Source organism: Pelodiscus sinensis, chromosome 13 (assembly GCF_052426305.1).
Source record: "Pelodiscus sinensis isolate ZL-2025 chromosome 13, ASM5242630v1, whole genome shotgun sequence".
NCBI lineage: Eukaryota > Metazoa > Chordata > Testudines > Trionychidae > Pelodiscus > Pelodiscus sinensis.
Window position 1 is genome coordinate 15,720,691 of NC_143064.1, and position 19,850 is coordinate 15,740,540.

General features: G+C 40.9%; 1 protein-coding gene and 1 long non-coding RNA gene across 4 annotated transcripts in view; one reads left to right on the plus strand and one right to left on the minus strand.

Annotated features, from left to right (window-relative positions):
• The first annotated feature begins 1,303 nt into the window (after positions 1–1,303).
• LOC142831249 (uncharacterized) lies at positions 1,304–13,527 on the plus strand. The gene is made up of 2 exons (XR_012906926.2): positions 1,304–1,696; positions 12,106–13,527. It is a non-coding gene; the product is annotated as an uncharacterized LOC142831249 (long non-coding RNA).
• Positions 9,987–19,850, minus strand: part of CUL4B (cullin 4B) — a 44,198-nt gene continuing 34,334 nt past the window's right edge. For all 3 annotated transcript variants that reach the window (XM_025180874.3, XM_025180876.3, XM_006115399.3), the window contains 6 exons: positions 17,136–17,243; positions 16,716–16,829; positions 16,048–16,153; positions 15,802–15,974; positions 14,966–15,118; positions 9,987–13,634 (listed from right to left, as the gene is read on the minus strand). In XM_025180874.3, coding sequence (XP_025036659.2) covers positions 13,539–13,634; positions 14,966–15,118; positions 15,802–15,974; positions 16,048–16,153; positions 16,716–16,829; positions 17,136–17,243 — 750 coding nt within the window. In that variant the 3' untranslated portion in view covers positions 9,987–13,538. The remainder of the gene's footprint in view (positions 13,635–14,965; positions 15,119–15,801; positions 15,975–16,047; positions 16,154–16,715; positions 16,830–17,135; positions 17,244–19,850) is intronic.

Genomic DNA, 19,850 nt, shown 5'->3' on the forward strand with positions numbered 1-19,850 from the left:
GGATATATGGTCTGAGGTAAACATAGGATGAACTTCAATAAGGGCAAATGAAAAGTACTCCACTTAGGAAGGAACAATCAGTTGCACACATACAAAATAGGAAATGATGGTCTAGGAAGGAGTACTGCAGAAAGGGATGGGGCAGCCATAGTGGATGGCAAGCTAAATGTGAGTCAATAATGTGACACTGTTACAAAAAAAGCAAACATCACCTAACTTCACATGCCTTTGCTTCACTTTAGTAATGCCAGCACGAAAAAAATTCTATGCAGACAGAAAATAGCAGAATCTGGCAACCCTGCCCATGGGCAACAGTAAACTCAAGTCTCATGGGCCACACAGATCCCCAATTGGCTGCATGCAGCCCAAGGGCCACAGGTTGCCCACCACTAGTGTAGATGATGCTTGGTTCTGTCATGAGTGCAAAGGACTGGACTTGATGACCTCTCGAGGTCCCTTCCAGTCTTATGAGTCTATAAAAAGTGAGTGGGACTGGGATGAGAAGCCAGAGTTATGGAGGCTGGACCTGGGTAGATAAGGAGCCAAGAAAGGAGAGAGACAGGACCAGGACAGGTAGAAGGGCATGAGCAGACAGTGTCAGTCTTGGTGAAAACAGGCAGAACACTTCCCTCCAGAGCCTAAAATAGAACTCAGGATTCCTGAATCTCAATATATCTCTGCTGTCAACAAATATCCAGGAAACACACTGGCAAAGTGTGTGTCCCATCCACCCCCTTGTGTGGGTCAGCCTTCTAGAGCAGTGTTTCTGAAAGCGTTCTGCGAAATCACTTTCAGAAACACATTAACTGGACGCCCCAGTTTGTTTATTTACTGGTGCTGCAGCCACAGAGCCTTGTGGCTCCCATTCACTCCGTTTTGTGCTTTGCAGCCAAGGGGAGCTGCAGGAAGTCGAGGTCCAGCTTTCAGGATCATGAACTGTGATCTCTCAGGCACATAGGACCATTTGCAGGAAGCAGTTTGAATATCAAAACAGAGACCTTCAACTAGACTATGATTGTAATTAACCTGGAGCCACTAAAGAAAGGGGGTCATTTGGTTAATATATGTGTAGCAGTCTGTGTTCTGGAATGCTCCTTTTTTTTAAATCAATTGGAGCTTTACTTCAGGGCCTTTGGATTAATTCCTAAATGCATGTGAATTTAAATGTTTCCTTGTGACATTTGTATTCTACACGACAGCCTTTACTTAGTACATCAGAACCAGAACGTGAGCAGGACCAGGAATTCAGCAGAAACTAAAATGAACCTGATAACAGCCTGTTTTATTGTCTGAGTTTAGCAGATTCATAGAAGTGACCAAATAGATTATTAAAACTTAACAAATGTTAAGAAGATTTGCTTATCACCAAATATGCCAGGGTATGATTAGAAACAGGTAAGGGATTTCTTAACATATATCTCATTTTTAACCTACCAATGCCCCCTTAACAGTGTCTCCTTTAATTTTAAGAACGCCCTTTGTAAGACTGACTGTGATGTCACCTCATCTCATTATGAGCTTATCACGTGCATTTGTGCATTATCATTTGTGCATTCTGAGGTTGGCTGAAACTGCTTCTTAGTATGTCCTGTTGGCTGTTTCAAGCAAGAGAAAAATGAGACAGTTCAAGCCTGAGAATTGTGGGATAGATAATTTTGCTCACCCAACTGAAGGGCCCAATCCTGCTCCCAATGAGGTCAGTGGCAAAACTTGCATTAAAGTAAGTGGGAGAGGGAACAGGATTTAATTTGTCTTAATAAAAATGACAAGCCCACACACAGTACAAAAATACAGACTGTGTCTTAGTTAACTTATTTTCCTGTCACACTCTGAAACAAGAGATACTGATGGCTGCTCTGGGTCTGTGGTTGCAAATTTCTGTTAGTTGTAGTGATAATGATGAGACAGCCCCATGGGAAAATCTCTGTAGGTCCCAGCTCCTAAATGTAGAGTCTGGGAGGACCTCTGTAAGCCTGGCCTGTGGAAACACAGGGATAGATTCTACCCTGGTGTAAATTAATGCAAGCTCCAGTGAGGCTAATGGAGTTGTGTCCAGAGATGAATTTGGTCTGCAGTATTCAGGGCTTTCACTTACCATTCAGCACCATTTAAGTGTTGGGTATAGTCTGGAACAGCGGACATTTGCATATTCTAAACAGCATCTTCATTCTCTCTCTCACTCATCTGACTCTAGCTATCTTGATCCTACTAGCAATGGCTGGGTTTCAAGGCATTCTCTCTGGCCCCAAAAGGGCTGGTATGGAGTCTGCATGACAGTTCTTTCTGGCAAGTCCCAAACCTTTCCCCACCACCGTGGAAGGGACAAAATAAATCCTCCCTTTAACAAAAACTGTCAGGTTGATTTTGTAAACCCACACCCATTTTTATTCCTCAAGCATGATGGCAAGGTTTATTGGTGAGGGTCAGACTTAGGGTGCCTATCCAGAAAGGTGCAGAATACTTTCTCGGCCTGCTGAAGGGAATAGGAATCGAGGACCTTACAGGATCCAGCCTTTGATGAGTACTTACTCTTAATTCTGTTTATTACCCTGGTGTCTAAGAGCCAATCAAGACTAGTTCTTTATTGTGCCAAGTACTAACAGAGCAACACAGTACATGCCCCAAAGGATTTACAATCCAAATAGACAAGACGTAACAGAGTGAAGGAATGCATAGAATACATCAGCAGAATGAAGACTGCGATAGCAGCAAATGGCATGTTAGAGCTGTGATTTTTTTCGGGGGGGGGGAGGGTTTAATAACAAAGAGAAGATAAGATGAAGGGAAAGGGACAAAGGAGATAAGGTAGGGAAGAAGAGGCTCAGGATGAAAAGACTCTGTGGAGGGATGAGGAGGTTGGAGCAGCCAGGCTATCTAATCAAAACTATAAAAAGTTCTTGGAATGTCCCAAGATCGCTGCTTTGGCTTGCATTTATGGTTGCCAACCCTCTAGGAATGTCCTGGAGCCTCCGAAAATTCGATATTAATCTTTCATTAAATATCACATGAAACCTCCAGGAATGTGTCCAATCAAAATTGATAAACCTACTTTTCTTACCAGCTGGAGTTTCTGGCTGATTCCTCTGCAATTTTCTTAGAAGGTGATATAGGGGTGGGGGGAAGGAACAAGCCTAGTGGCTCCAACATGAATAGTTTTCTTCTTGATTTGATGACATTGGTGGTGAATCCCATTGACTTTAGACATCAAGGCTCAGGCCTATATGATCAATTATTTACAACCAAGGAGTAGGGGATAGCAGATGAGGAGTAAGTAAAAAAATTGCATTTGACTGTATCGAGAAAGACTTCATGTGCATTTGGTATGATTTAGGGAAGTCCTGGTTGATGGCCACTTGATCCAGATTTAATGAGACATTTCCCATTGGGACAGTGTGATTTGAAATTAACAAATGGGATATTTCTATGTGGCAGTGCATTTGTGCTCCATGATGTATTGAATTTTCAGAATGGAGGTTTGGAACATCCTACCAAATGTTCAGAAGATTTTGGCTGCGTCTAGACTGGCAAGTTTTTCCGCTTGATTTTGCGCAAAAGCACTGACGTTCTACTGTCCGAAATCAGTGCTTCTTGTTCAAATGCTTTGACGTTCCTGTTCGGGCAAAAGCCCTTTTCCAGAAAGGTTTTTGCGCAAGAGTAGACAGTGTAGACAGCTAAAAACTGTTTTGCGCAAAGAAGCCCCAATGGCGAAGGGGCTTTCTTGCGCAAAACCGCATCTAGATTGGCACAGACGCTTTTCCACAAAAAGTGAAAAGCGTCCGTGCCAATCTAGACGTTCTTGTCTGCAAATGCATTTGTGGAAAATCATGCCGGTCTAGACGTAGCCATACAGTTCTAGTGTTGGAATATACAAGCCGCCAATAAAGGAGAGATAATATACATGAAATGCAATGGTTATCACAGTTATCCTGGTAAGTTTAGTCATTTGATTTGACTTTTACTTTAAGCCTCTTCTGCCTAGAGCTAATCCTGGCATACAAAAAACAAAACAATAACAAGGAGTCTGTACCCTGGAAGGGAAAAGAAAGAGGGGATTATGGATATGCACAATAGAGAGACATCAGACACAGACACCTCTGCATTATTGCAGCCACTTCAGGAATATTTCTTTTCCCATTGAGGCCAAATTCGTGGTTCAGTATGCAGGCTATGCAATGTGGATTTGGCTATCGTCTGGACAACAGCTTAATCAAGATCAGATAATATCCACTAGGATGTTACCATTATGAGGATTCTGCATGAAAGCATTAGCTTTTTAACATTAGGAAAAAAATTAGATCTTGAAAGGTCTGGACTGCCATATTGGTATATTTAAAGCAATTTCTTAATAACCATAGTAGTAAGTAATGTAGATTGTCTGAAAGAGGCAGGAACAGTCAACCACACAATTAAATTCAAATCACCTTAATGAAAATGATTAGTCAAGACTCTGGCTGTCACCTGATGCATTTTAATGAGAAACTACATCATGCTGCACAAAAAACAAAAACCCACAAAAAAACCTCAAAACACCAAAACCCCAAACTTCCAGCAAAAAGGAACAGGCTCAGAAGTAGAATTTTTCTGAAACTATGGGGACATGATTTGTGAGAGCTGACTAGAATGATAAGGGTGTGTGTGTGTCAGACAATATTTCAACATGGGGAGCTGTATAACTGAGTAATCAGTAGCTGATCCTTTTAAACTTGATTGCATTACCTGTCTGATTCTCCTTGAGGCCATAGCGATTTATTATCAGTCTTTAAATAAAATGGCACCCAGGTCTTGTGATTCGTTCATGTCTTTTTCAGCATCAGTTTCAGTATAGATCTGTTCTGGGCACAGCATGTTTATAGAGTTAGGATGTGAAAACCTGTGATTAGGATAACCATGTAATCGCTGAACATCTCAGCGGTTACACGCTTACCCAGGCTGTGAGCTCTGCAGTACAGGCAGTCCCCGGGTTACGTACAAGATAGGGACTGTAGGTTTGTTCTTAAGTTGAATCTGTATGTAAGTCGGAACTGGCGTCAGCCGCTGCTGAAACTGATCAGTTTCAACCGCGGCTGAATCTGGATGCCAGTTCTGACTTACATACAGATTCAACTTAAGAAACCCAGGCGTCCCCAAGTCAGCTGCCTGGGCTTCCTGTAGTCAGCCGCTGGTCAGTTTCAGCAGTGGCTGACGCCTGGGGCAGAGCAGCTAGGGTGCTGCTGGGTTGCTCCAGTAGCGCGGCTCCTTGGCTGTACTGGAGCAACCCAGCAGCACCCCAGCTGCTCTGCCCCAGGCGTCCTGATTCAGCCGCTGCTGAAACTGACCAGCAGCAGCTGAATCAGGATGCCTGGGGCAGAGCAGCTGGGGTGCTGCCGGGTTGGTCCGGAGCGGTGCTGTGGGACCAACCCGGCAGCCCCCAGCTGCTCTACCCCAGGGGTAGGCAAGAAAAGCCTGGTCTGCACGCTGGAGACAGCGATGGAGGGTGCCGGCTTCTCTGCAGCGAGGGAAAGTGATTAGTATGGGAGGGCAGGTTCCAGGGTGAGTCAGAAATGAGGGGTTCAGGATGTAGATGGGAAGATAGTGTGCGAGAGGGTGAGGGCTCCAGCTGGGGGTGCAGGCTTTGGGGCAGGGCCAGGGATGAGTTTTTTGGGGTGCAGGAGTGGGGCTCCAGAATGGGGCTGAGGGGTTCAGAGTGTGGAGATAGAGTGGGGATGGTCTTGGAGAGGGAGTTTGGATGTGAAAGGAGGTGTGGTGGATGGGCTCTGGGAAGGAGTTTGGGTGCAGGAGGGGGCTTAGGGCAAGGGGTAGGGCACTAGGTCCAAGCAGTACTCACCTTGGGCAATCTCCACAAGTGACAACATGCCCTTGCTGCTACGACTTGGAGGCACAGCTAGGCAGCTATGTGCATTGCTTCTGTCTGCAGGCACCTTCCCCCTCCCCCCGTTTCCATTGGTTGTGACTCCTGGCTAATGGGAACTGCACAGCTAGCACTCAGGGTGAGGTGGAGCACAGGCAGCACATGGACTCCACATAGCTCTTCCTTCTTGAGGACAGCATTTCTCAAATGTGGCCACAGGGGCTTTTCTTGCTACCACAGCCTCCTGCCTGGTGATGGGAGTGGGAACAATGCAGTGGCTTTGGGGCTTTGCCGGGGGGCAGGACCCAATTGTGGAACCCCAAAGTTGGATGAAAAAGCATCCAGGGAGCTGCCCACCTTCCTGGGGCTGGTGCAGTCAGGATTCAGGTCTAAAATGGCAGGCTGTATCCACGTGGCTTCTCCAGGCTCTGTGCTCTGGCTAAGAGGTGGTAGGATCTGACCCAAAGTTTATCATGCCTCCATACCAACCTACCCATCTAAGGCTTAAGTTGTCTTTAGGCTTCCTGAGGCAGAGTAAGTCTGCTGTGAAAAAAAAAAAAAAAGATATTTGTATGTTTGTTAATATTATTTTTCCACAGTAAACTTAGTGGCTAGCAAGTCTAAAAAAATAACCTAAAAAGCAAAAGAAACATCTAGGAAGGGGGGGAAAAAAAAAAGGCTGTGCAAAGCATCTTGTGTTTCTATTTTGTTTAGGTCCTGTAAAAAATAGGGACAGCTGTACATTATTTTTAAGTTTGGAAAAAATCCTACGTAAATAGTATATATCTTTCTCATTACCTTACTAGAAGACTTACCCAGTGTTGCTCGGGTCTTTCAGGGCAGGAGGTCGGTGAGTGTAGGAGTCAAGGTTGGGGGCAGTGAGGAGGTTTTCAGAGTGTGGGAGCTCCCTGGGAACGGCTCAGGGCAGCAGATGCTCTGCAGGGGCTGCATGGTAGGGGCCAGCCTGGGGTGGGTGGTGGATGTGCTGCCAGTTGTACTCCTGGGGTAGCCAGTGGCAAGGATTGTGTTCCTGGCCAGCAGCTGCTCCCATGGTCATTCTGTGTTACAATTGTCCCATATGCTTGCTGCCCCCTTGTGATCATTCATAAGTATAACTGTTGCTGCTGTCTCGCCTCCTCCCTTTCCATTTGATGAGAAACAAATCACATTCCACGCACATCCCATTGTCCTGGCACAGCCAAACCCTGACCTTGCTTTAAGTTATGATAAGAGGATGAAGATACATATTTGGAGTCCTAGCTCTTACCATTTAGGATGAGTTCTTGAACAAACGGTCTCTCAGACAGATAAACACACAGATAATTGACACACAAACTGAACGCTCTCAAATATATAGTAGATGGATCACAGGAAAGGCATATTTCAAGTCTGACCTCTGGTGCAGAAGACCAGCAGCTGACAGATAGAAAATGGAACAGGTAGTGACCACCTGATAATTAACCAACCTAATACCAATGGATGATGAAGTAGCATCAGCGATATTAAACACCACATGTCTTTTCTGCAGGCACTGTAAGAAGATTTTAAAAGGGACCGCATACGATCGACCAAATTGTGGAACTGTGTAGCATCCTCAGAAGGGGAAGGAGTCCAAAGCCACTCCTACCTGTTCACCTGGGGATAAGATGGGCTCATAAACCATTTTGGAATGTTTCTGTTCAAACAGAGGCACTACCGCTTCACCTTCTCCTTTAGACATTTTATTGGGCATCTCTGTTGGTAAAGTAGATGGATCAGGAGCTGGGCCCACGGATTTTGGGATTGTCAGATCTTTAACAGATAAAACATTTCCTTCTCCATGTGATTGAAGGATAACTGAAAAATTGCTGAAGTGGCCTCCCAATACAGCCATGAACCCCAGGACTGCCAATCTCCCCAGAACCAGGGTGCAGGAAACATATATGATCCGCATTCTGCAGGCAAGTGTTTCAAAACAAGCCACAATCGCTATATTCTTGTTTTGTCTTCTTCCCAGTAAAGATCTTTACTAAGACTGTACTAAGGGTAGTAGCAGGTCTGAATGTAGGCGTGAGATCCAGGTCTTGGGAGTCTCCATCAGAGTCCAGAGGAGGAAAGAATTCTGGAGGAAGACCAATAGCAACCTCTGAGCTTTTCTTCCTAACAGTGGATGATGAAGAATGTGGAACTAGGGAAACATGTCTCCTTTTGGAAACTGTTTCCTCCACTCAGAACTGATGAATCAAGTGGAGCTGGAAGATGAACTTGGGCAGTCATCAGTCTAGAACTCTCTGGAACAGAAGATGTAGCTGAGACTGGCCAGGAACCAATGATAGATTCAAAGACATGGACAATCTCAGATCCAACATTTTCCCCAACTGTATATCTCCTTTATTATGAAGTCAGAGGTGGAACAGACATCCACTTTGTCACCGTACCAGTCCTGTCAGAATCAGACAGATCCAACTGTTGGCACAGGAGCCAGCTTTGGTAACAGCAGACGTTTTGTCTCTGTGCTTCTTGTTTGGTGCTGTGGTAGATGGAACCAAAGGAGCTGCCAGCTCAGATTCTGGCAGACGGATCAATTCCATCTTTCTGAATCCAGAAGCAGAAGGTGGAACTGACCCTGATCTGCAACTGTGGGGTTTCCACAAGCTTCCAATAATCAGAAAGCACAAGGTATAGTACTGCTGGGCATGGCTGAGTTGTCTCTTGACCATACTTCTAGAAACATGACAGTCAGATCCAGTAACATGGCTCTTCACTCAAACATCTGTAGCCTCAGGGGCTTGACAGAGAACTGCAGGAACTGAGTCTGACCCAGGCTTCTTGGAAACCTTGTGGCTGGTCACAGAAGCAGTCTGGCCTCATAGCCATGTTAACTAGGACCTGATTGGATCTGTAAGGACTAGACCTTGTTGGGAACACAAATTCAGCACTACAGCATAGGGGCCACTAACCCTGGCTCTGCAGTCTGAAATTTCAGTGCAATTCAGGACCACGCTTTCTTCTCATAATACCAGCTACACCGATAAGGTTATGGAAAGCCTGAAGAACTATCACTTTAGCCCAAAGGTTTTGTTACATGAAGGCAGATTCAGGCTAAAACAATATATTAAGTACCAGGTGTCTTACAGCATATGGAAGGAAGGTGGATGTGTCTGAGGGCACTGCATGCAACTTTTACCTTTAGATTTACCTTTCCAAATGCACAAGAACAGCTTATACTCACATAGAGAATGCACATTGAGTAAGTAGCATTAACTTCTTAGACGGCATCTCAGCATTATCATTCAGGCTTGCTGTTCTTGCAGTACATCCTAGTTTTCAGCATAGAGCATTGCACGAAGAATGAGTGACTTGCTTTGCTCCAAGCTGCCAAACTGTTCAAGCCTGCCATAATATATTTTCAAAACATATGCCTCATGCCTTCACTGTAAAAGCAGCTGATTTAGCAAACCCTTATTTACCCTTTGACATCAGCGGGGCTTGCTTTGTGAGAGGAGAGCATCACTGTAGTGAAGTCTGCACAGACAAGTCCTATGCTTGTAACAAGTTTTCCCAAGAAGCACCAAATTTCAGATGGCACAACACACCATAAGGGTGGCCCAGCATCAATACAGAAGTAAGTATCAATGTGTACTTTCAAAAGTGTCCTTCATATTTCAGATTAAGCTCTACAATGAATCCAAGCAAGTTCTCACATAAGACAAGAAACACTGATTTAAGGCTAGCTTCACCCATTTCTTTCTCAAGAGTCATTCCCCAGTCTAGCCTAGGAACCTTGTATTTGGGTTCTATATTGTGAAAACAGGCAGCAAGCCCTATTCAATACTTTAGTACAGTTTTTAGTACTCCGGTGTATTCTGGGCCTGATTCTAAGCTCAGTGAAGTCACTGTATTTAATAGGGTTTGGAGCAGGCCATTAGGCTGGTATAGATGGTTTAAAATTCTCAGAAAACAATGTTTAAAACAAAAAGTGAATCAAAGAATGGAAACCCAAGTGAGCAGGATACCTCAACAAAAGGTTGATGAAATCAGGAAGACAGCAAAAATCTTGTTATCAAAATACCTCCCAAAGATATTAAAGGGAGTGTTAAAACACAGTAGCACACCAATATGTGCAAGTCTGATTAAAAAGACACACCACACACACAAATAAGAGTTTATCAACACAAAACTGTTTAATATTTATTAAATGACACAAAATACCTAGATAACAGACTCACTCTTTGAAAGGACATATATTTACATTATTTACCAACTTAACAAAGACTCTCTGTACCCATTTTAGACTTGTTATGAAACATTAAAAAGGTTTTGCTTTTTGCATTAGAGGACGCAAAGGTGACATGCCCCATTTGCAAATCTGCATAACTATAACATTTTGATGCAGTAAACAAGCACAATTTTATAGTCTAGTGGCCGAGTGAAGAGGCTTTTTAAAAGTAACAGGGTTAGTTTTTTCCCACTCCAGACATACTTCTGAAGAATTGTTATACAAAAAGTATATTACATTTTTTTGAATGCTGCTGTACTCTTACAACTTTACTGTAACTTTTCAAAGAAAATACTCTTCCTATTATATGAAATCACTAAAAAACAGTGGCATTTCAACTTTTTTTTAGATGCACAAATAAAACATTGTTTAAAAGAAAGCATTAGGGCAAATGATATGTTTAGGGAAATGAAAAATACTGTGACAAAAATGAGCATTAGATCAAAATATAAACCACAGCTAAAGCAACTTAACAAATTTGTTAGGTCTCTTATTAACTATTTACTTTGGCACCTTTGTGTGAACTATAGAACAAAACAATGTTTACAACACTTTCGCAATTACAGCATTTAAACAAAATGGTCACTTTTTTTAAACCAGCCAAGACAAAAAAAAAGTCCATTTATGGGTATAAAGATTAAAAACCTAAAATATATACTTCTAAGAATAAACTGCATTTTCTTATGAACAAGTCTGCTATAAACTGCATGCAAGAGTCAGGATTAAAAATGTGGCCAGACAGACAATCTGTTCAATAGCCAAATGAGTTGTGGTCCAAGCCCACTAAAACAAAATTAATATTGTGGCTCAATAGGCAGGCACATGATCCCAGCAAGTATAGCTGGATGCTAATCTTGGCTACAGCTTTGTCACTAACCAGGAGCAAAAACCACTAGAGAAGAAATGAACAATTTGTTGGGGGATATGCCAGTGTGGTAAATAAAGGGATATGAGGACATACTTTCCCCTGCTTTTCTTCAGTATCTAGTTTAGCCAGCATTCTCATAAGCCATTCATTGAGTTACTTGAATAGCTGAACTCCAAGTGAAAAGGTTAATTTGGTTTTCAGTGTCAAATCTTTGAAGCATGATGACAATTTAGGACATGAATTTCCTACACAATAGTCTCTGCATTTACATGTTGAAATAAATGGAATTATCAAAGTAAACAAAAAACCCTCACAAAATCTTCTGGCTAATTATAGTTGAAATTTAACACCCATCTAATTAGAGAGTCTAACCATCTCATTTTTCAATATGTGGCTTTGGTTGTATTTAACTGCTGCAACAGATTGGAGCAGGGGCAGTCAAATATGTTGGTTTCCATCCTTCCCTAAAAGGGAACCTTTTGATGCCCCTCCCCCAACAATATCCTAGAGAGAAAAGAATCCCCACATACATGGAGAAGAGACACACAATGCAACTGATACTGAAAGAAATTTAAAAATAATATAGAAAAGCCATGATCTTAATTTCATTGTTATACTCTCCCTAGTGGCTCTCTGATTGTGAGCTAATAATTAAAGGCTTGTCTGACTCCCTGCCAAAGCAGTCTCCAGCAAGAAACACCCGCCTGGAAAAATTATCCCTCTTGAAGGTAAAGGTGGCTCTGAATGTCTCTCACTGGATCAGAATGACAACAAACAAGTAGGCAAAAAAACTAACAGGTTTTTTACTATGGCTCATGTGGAGAGCTGTGCACATTTTACAGGAAGTCAGCTTTGAGGGAAGGATAAGAAATAAGCGGTACTGTTTATTTGGGACAAGCTACCTTCTTTTCTTCTATCAAGTGAGCACTTTTGGTAAAAAGTTTGAGGAAAAAAATTGAGACAACTTATACCATACATATGTGCTCACACACTCACTATAGGGATTATGTATTCCACAGGGCCTTAAATTGACAAAAGAATAGATTAAGAATAGGTGAGTGCCAATCAGACAGGTTAAGGAAAGGCCATTATTATTATTTTTAAATAAAGTAACATTTTCTTGCCTCCAAGGGTTGTCTGGCATTTCTCAGGGATGTAGATGCCTGAAAGTGGATCAGAGTCTTCATCCTGCTATGCAGCATGGCTGAAACTAGATGACTGACCAGATGATGTGCAGAGGAGTGTTCAAATATCTGTAAAAACTGGAAAAAATAACTTATGCTGCCACTTTATGATCTTGAAATATTCTGCTTAGAGAAAAAAAGGTTCCTGTTGCAAAAATGTCAAGCACTGTTTGGTGAGTCTCTGTATTCAAGCAATTTTTTACTCCCAGGTTTCATAAAGATCCAAATAATGCTCATGTAAACGAAGAAAACAGGATCTAGGTGTCTTAAAGTAATATTTAAGTATCTTTCTGTATGAGAGGTAGACTTTGGGCTCTTGGAAGCAAAGCCTGCTACTGTCCAGGGCTGAGTTCTTAAAGCTTTAGGTTGGATTGAGTTAATACCTAAAAGCAATACAAGGCAGGACACGTCTATAAGATTCTCACCCTTTCTAAACCTAAGATGAAGTTCAAGCCATTTAGGTTGTTGCAAAGAAAAATAGTATTAAAATCCATTTGTAATTTTTATTCATGTAGGGTTGTTGTTGTTGTTGTTTTTGGCAAAAACAGTTGCTTTTTGCCTCACTTTAAAATACATTTTTTGCTGAGTACTGTTGCAGAGAGTTGTACTCTCCTGCCCATGGCTAGTAAGAACTGAGTTTCTGTTGCTGCTGTTTTATATTAAGAAGAGAGCAAATACTTTACATTTTGGGGTAAACCATATAAATACAAGTCTAAGCTTGTTTAGAGTTTTACTATAGCACAGTTATTTAAAGAATGGCACATATTCTGTAACCTTACAAATCATTTTATGCTGTTACGAATTCATTTACATTTTGTCTGAATTGGAAGAGAAGATGTTTTCTACATAATAAGCATAACTTGACTTGGTAATTATTATCCAGCCCCAAGGGTGAAATCCAAATAGGAGTGAATCAAAATCATTGGTCATTTTGCTATTTGATAGATATATCCAGTATTCTGTACAGTAAATTAAAAGTTTGCATGCAGTTTAAGCATTTTAAAGGCTCTCTTCTGTATGTTAATTAACCTTCTGCTTCATACAAGTGTAAAAGAACATTAGCCATATACCAAGGGACTCCTCTTCAGACTCAGAGACAAATGGAATCACAAAGACCAGGTACTTTCTTACAGTTTTCTGCACATCATACTAAATAACATGCAAAGAGTTCAACAGCATTCTTCTTAAAATGTAAATAGTACTCTTTAAATGGGCATGTTAACCACTGAAAAAAGTTCACTCTACTATACTTTTCCATTACACCGCTTTCATTCATTCCTCGGTAGTATAAAAAGTCAAATAATGGGATCAACAGGCTAGTTTATCCACCGGCAATTTAGTATACACCAAATGTGCAGAAAAACAAAGGCCAACATATGTTTATGCAATATAGTTGTACTGGTTTGGGTTCTCTTTGTCTCTTTCCATGTAGTCCCTGTCAATTAAGGATTCTATTCTCTTCTTAAGGTCAGCAGGCTGTAAAATAATGCAGATCATCAGTATTCTTTTTTTTTTTTTTTTGCAGACATCTTTACAAAGTTTCTGATCACTCAATTCCTTCTACTTCAACATTACATCAACACACTTTTCAAATTACCACCTGAATACTTAAATATCTTATTGATCAATTAAAGGATTTTCCATGGCATTTCTGTAAGTACAAAAGCATGATAGATCTAAAATGTTTTTCACAGAAATAAAAAGCCAAAGCCTGATTGTCAAACAGAAAGCCCCATTAAAACTGGAGTTCAGGCAAACATACTGCCCATAATGTAATGCTTGCGTATTTTCTAAATTAGATCATAAAAAGGTATTTTGTAACAAAACAAAACAAAAAATGCTTCTGACCCATGCTCTCACCCAGTAACAGAGATGTACTTTGTACATTTGGAAGCATATTGCTTAATGCTAGGCTACTGCAATATATCTAGGCTGCTGCAAGGCAAAACCCCCATCATGAACAAGGGAGAAAGAGCGTGCCTGGTAGGGATGTGAATGTTTAACTCATAAGCCTCAACCTTGGTGTTTTCAAGAAAGCTACAGAAGAAAGTAGCAATACTTTCTATTTTACATTTCTTGCACTGGAGAATACCAGAAGTTACAGCTGGCTTAAGAATGAAACAAGTTATGTACACGTTTATTCGCAAACTAAGATCCGAATTCAATATGAACTTGGATGGATCTCTCACTATGGATACAGGTATCTTGGTCATTGTTTCAAACAACCATCAGCTAAAGGTGTTTTTAAATCTTAATTTCCACAAAGTGTTAGCCAGAACTATTTGTCTGAAAAGTTGTATTAGGTATATGGTGGTCTCTTCTTTATAGAGAAGTTTGAACTAAGCAGTTGGGAAGCAGCACCAATACTGGCACATCTAACAAAATTCCTAGAAGTAATAGCTTCCCTTCCAAATAAGAGTATTTCACTGGCTGTATTATTTATTTGACAGATCTCTGTGGCCAGATCTACACTGGCAGAGAAAAATCAATATAAGTTATGCAATTCTTTCTACAACAATTGCATAGCTGGAGTTGATACACCTTTCATCGATTTTATGAGGTGGCCCCACAATGGGAGGTGGTGACTTCCCTTACACCTTGTGACTGTGAGGAGTACTGCAGTTGACAGGGGCATCCTCAGCATTTGATTTAGTGGGTCTTTACTAGATCCACTAAACTGAACCTCAGAAGATCGATTGCCGGAGTGTCGATCCTCCGGTAAGTATAGACAAAGCCAATAACACCAATTAGGAGAAAGTATAGTAAGGGACCATAACTTATAAAACAAAAGAAAATCAGAAATTTACCTTTACTGGGAATTTAAGCTGGTTGTACACCTCTGACACAAGCAAATTGTGGCTCAGAGTCTTGCGCATCTTCATGATTCGCACAATTGCAGCATCAATCTGGTACTGCCGGTCCTGAAATACTCTCTCTGTAGTGCTTGCCTGCTCCTCTACCTGGATGAGCAGTTTAAAAAGAAGTTTTAAAAAGCACACTAAAATAGTCAAAGTAATCCTTTTCTGGTTATCTGACCTATAGACAGCTGCACATATACCACAGCATTTTTGGTGTCAAATATTTGTCTGACTTCCTTCTAAAGTCCTTTTTGGAAGGCTGTCTACAAAGAGAAACACGCTCATACAGGTGATTAAAATAGTTTGTTTCTGATATTAGGAGGAATCCAGTGACAAGTTAACACCTAGCCATAATATAGAAAACAAAATTTCAATGAAGGCTCTGAATTCTCTTATTCCCATGTAATCTAATCAGATTAAGCCATAGCAGTTTGCAAACATTTTATTTAGTACAGCTTCAGAAAATAAAAAGGTAAATGGCACAAACTACAAGTTCTATTTAAAGTCTGTCACATTCCTAGAAATATGGGAAGATCATGAGACTGGATTAATAGGATATTTGCAAGGGAATCTGATTTTGTTTGCAAATTTAAATTTAAACCCTATGGTTCACTTGCCACACAAAGTACACCTGCATACTTCATGAAGGTGACCAAATATGCAAACCCAACACTGGACAAAGAAAATTTACTGTATTTTTAACACATGCAAAAATAATCAAACTATGGATCAGGAGAAAGGGCAAGAGGGCAGCAATTGAAAGAAAACAAACCCCAAACCCATACCGTTTCTTTCATCTGGATTTGGTTGATCTTTATCCTGAAGAGTTTGTGTCTGAAATCATCATTGCATGTAAATTTATCACCATCTTCCACATCTTTGCCTTTTGGACTTTTAGTCAGTACTCTAGCTTTGCCACAAGCTAATGACTGGAGTGTTCTCCTTAACTCTCCATCCTCTAAAACATAAACAAACTGTTTAGTATTTTAGACAACAGTATTCAGACACCATTAACTGCATTTAATACTGACCTATCCCAGTAGCTTGCTTTATCTCCTCTAAACTGAACTCCTCTCCTTCATTAAACATAAGTAGCACCAGTGTCTGGAACAAAGAGACTTGAAGCTCTTTTTTTCCCTGTTGAGGTTGAAATGACCAGATGTTACTAAGTCTTCTTGAAAAGAAAGTAAAAAATTATTCTTCATGTGTTGTACATTAATTCAAATGAAAACTAAGCCTGAAGGAAAGCTATCCATTTTACTCAGCTCATGAGTCTGAAAAGGAATATTATTAGCCACTATGTGCTAACTATGAAATACAGCACCAGTCTTAGACAGTTTGTTCCCAACAACTACAAATATGGTATATATACTTAATGTATAGGTCTGAAAGTAGAAAAAAGTAAAATTCCTGTAATTTATCTATGACAGAAGACAGAATTATACCATCCAAGACCAGATACCCAGATTCATTCACACGCAATACTTTGGTGCCATTGCAGGAGCTACCCAATCTAGATGGTACCACACAGTCATTATATTAAGATATATTCAAGGTGGCTATTACCAATGCTAAATATTAACCATACTGCATAAATTTTTCCTAGAGGCATCCACTATTACAAAGTACCTCAAAATTGACAAAAGCCAGATTTCATGAATACCACAGCAGAAAATAACCTAGAGACCCAAGTACTTGCCTCTTTAAATTCTGCTTTTAGCACACAGTGACCTAGTGTTGATTGCCACTGAAGTTTCCTACCACTGTGTTTTCCCAGGTAAAAGGTTTTGAAAATCTCTTGAAGTTTTACCATCTAGAGAACAGGAAAGAAAAGAAAAACTCCACTTTGAATTCCATTTATTTAAAAACTTAAATAAATTAAAATAAAACAGTTTAAGGAAGAATTAAGTTTAGATACAAAAAACACATTAAGGTTTTATTTTTAAAAAAAGATGTTAACCACATACTTATGTCCTGAAGATTGATCTATTTTAAAAAGTGGCTATATTCCTAAACCCTTTATTCGAAAGGCAGTTAAACATTAAATGTTAACTAATGGCAAGCTTCAAGTAAGAAGTGTTCTACTTCTGTATGCAAAGTGCAGCAAAGTTATCCTTACCTCTGGTGGTAAGTGGACTTCCATAGGCACATAGGTTGGCCAATAACCCATAGTCAGGATGTTCACTGTTAGTTCAATGTTGCCAGGTACATTCTGATTTTGCATATACTGTGTAGAGAAACAAAAGCATTTTGAAAAAGTTGTGTTGTTTCCTTATTCTTACAGGTAAAACTACCAGGAAGTTAAACTGGCATTATCAGTGCCATGTCTGCACAGAATGCAAATAACCTCATTATATATTCTCTGCACAGAATGCCAGTTAATGACATGAGTATTAGAACGAGTATGACAGCATCTTGCAGAGGCTCTCAAAGCACTTTACAAACAGCACAAAGAAACCCTTATACCACCATTGTGAGTAGGAGACTCTTTAAAAAAAAAAAAAAAAAAAAAAAAAAAGAGAGAGAGAGAGAAACTGAAGCCAAGAATTTGCAAAAGTTAAAGTTATTTAATGTCAACACACCAAATCATTGGCAGATCCAGAAACACAACTAAGTTGTGGTATACTCCATCCATTAGTTCTTGGCTCATCAGCTTGTAATGCTGTTCAAGGTACACATTCAACAAGTTTGCTTATTTATTTCAATGTATTTCCCACTATAGGTACATTTTCTGCTGATTTTTCCTCTGTTATTAGTCAATACTAATACTAATAAGTCTGAAATCAAAGAGTAAACTAAAGTGGAAGATTCTACAAAGGCACAAACAGGATTGGAGTATTTAGTAGGATATTGAATACTTGCCGACTGACTTTTCAGTAGGAGTTGTGCTTCCAACTGCATTTTGCCTTTGAAAAACCATGCCCTCCCACGGATTTTTGTACAAAAAAGAAACACATTAAAAACTGCACCCTGCAAGTACACATTATTCTCTGTGTCTTCTGAAGGAGTAAAGTTCAAATAGTAAGGAAATAATTTACAACTAGGACATATTCTATATATTTAAACAAAACATTTTGGCCATAACACACTGTGACCCCAAAGCCCCCCAATGCCAACTGGCAAGAAGTACAGTAGGGTTATAGGTATCTCTTGGGTTTGCAATGTACATTCTTGTTCAGAGTATTAAATACAAGTCAATGTCATGCTATTCAACAGGATCTCTCAAAATGCATGTATATCTACACTGAAAATTGTTTTGAAGGTCTGTGTCTAGGGCAAGGGTGGGCAATAAACCAGAAGCAGTTCACCATGGTTAGCCCCTAGTGAGCCACTGTCATTTTATTTACCTGCACCTCTGCAGGTACAACCACTTGCAGCTCCCATTGGCCATGGATCACCTTTCCTGGCCAAGGAGAGCTGTAGGAAGCAGTGTCTCAGTCTTATTAGGGACGATCTAGATCGGGGTGGGCAATATAATGGCAGCAGTTCACCAAGGTTAGTTCCTGTGCCTCTGCAGGCATTGGACAATTGCAGTTCTCGTTGGCTGCAAACTGCTGTTCGCGGACAATGCGAGCAGCAGGAAGCAGTGTGGCCTGGGACACTGCTTCCTGTTGCTCACATTGGCTGCAAATGGTGATTCACAGCCAACAAGAGCTGTGATCATCCACTAACTGTGGAGACGCAGGAAAACAGCGGAGGGGGCCTGCCAGGGACTAACCCTATGGATTGGATCCGGCCTGTGGGCTGGAATTTGCCCACCCCGATCTAAATTGTGCTTTGTCTTGCTGTGAGCAGTGGACTAGACCTGATGATTTTGAGGTCCCTTCCAGTTCTAATATTCTCTGATCTGTGGCCAATGGGAGCTGCAAAAGCGACCACAGCTGGGCAGCGTAAGTAAATAAAGCAGTGGTGGCATGCCAGGGGCTAACTCTAGTGAACCATGTCCAGCCCACAGGCCAGTTATTGCTCAGTACTGGTTAAGGGACTGATCACCAGCAAATATGAACAACAGATTTTCTGTCTGTTTAGATGTAAATTAAAGTATAGTTCACCTTGGGTCTCATATTGGATGTTAGGGAAAGATTATAGGAACTTAAGAAATACCAACAGGAAGAGAAAAAACACCAAAATACCCATAAAACAAGACAACGGCAGTTGGGTGGGAGCAAAACCTTTTCTTCAGATGCAGTCCAATGGTTTGCTCTGTTGTATTTTGGGGAGTTGGGACACAAAGATGACACCCTAACATCCTTCACTGAGCAAGCAGATGGACAGAACTTTCTTTATTAAAAACAGGCCTCAATCAGGCTTTGTTGAATATGCTGGCTAGAACTTTGGCTGAAGTAAGCTTTTTTTCTAAAGGAGTATAAATTGTTTAGTCAGTAGAAAGCATGTTATGATTTTGTTTTATATGTAACTGCTTGTTTGCAATATTCTTACTACCACTTAAGTTGATCAAAGAACAGAGATTTATGTTTTCCATAATGAATTTAAGTGCTGTGGAGGTAAGTACATTGGTGATCTTGAGTTGAATCTCACAAGCAGGTGTGTACTGCTCCTCTGGGAACAGCAAGGCCTAGTAATTCTGAGTGTTCAGTGGATAAGATGATGGACATTGCAGGAAATGCTCTGAAGACTCCAGAATTTGTGTCTATATATTGTGAATTCCAGAGGTAGTGAGGCCTGAAGGATAGCGCTTGTGCTACCAGACACAGGTGGCGTCAGGAACAAGGAGTAGGAGTGCACAGCGCATGAGGTTCCAGGTGCAGGCTCTGGCCAAGAGGCACTTACTGTAGGTGGCTCCCAGCTGGCAGCCCACCATGACTATTGGGTA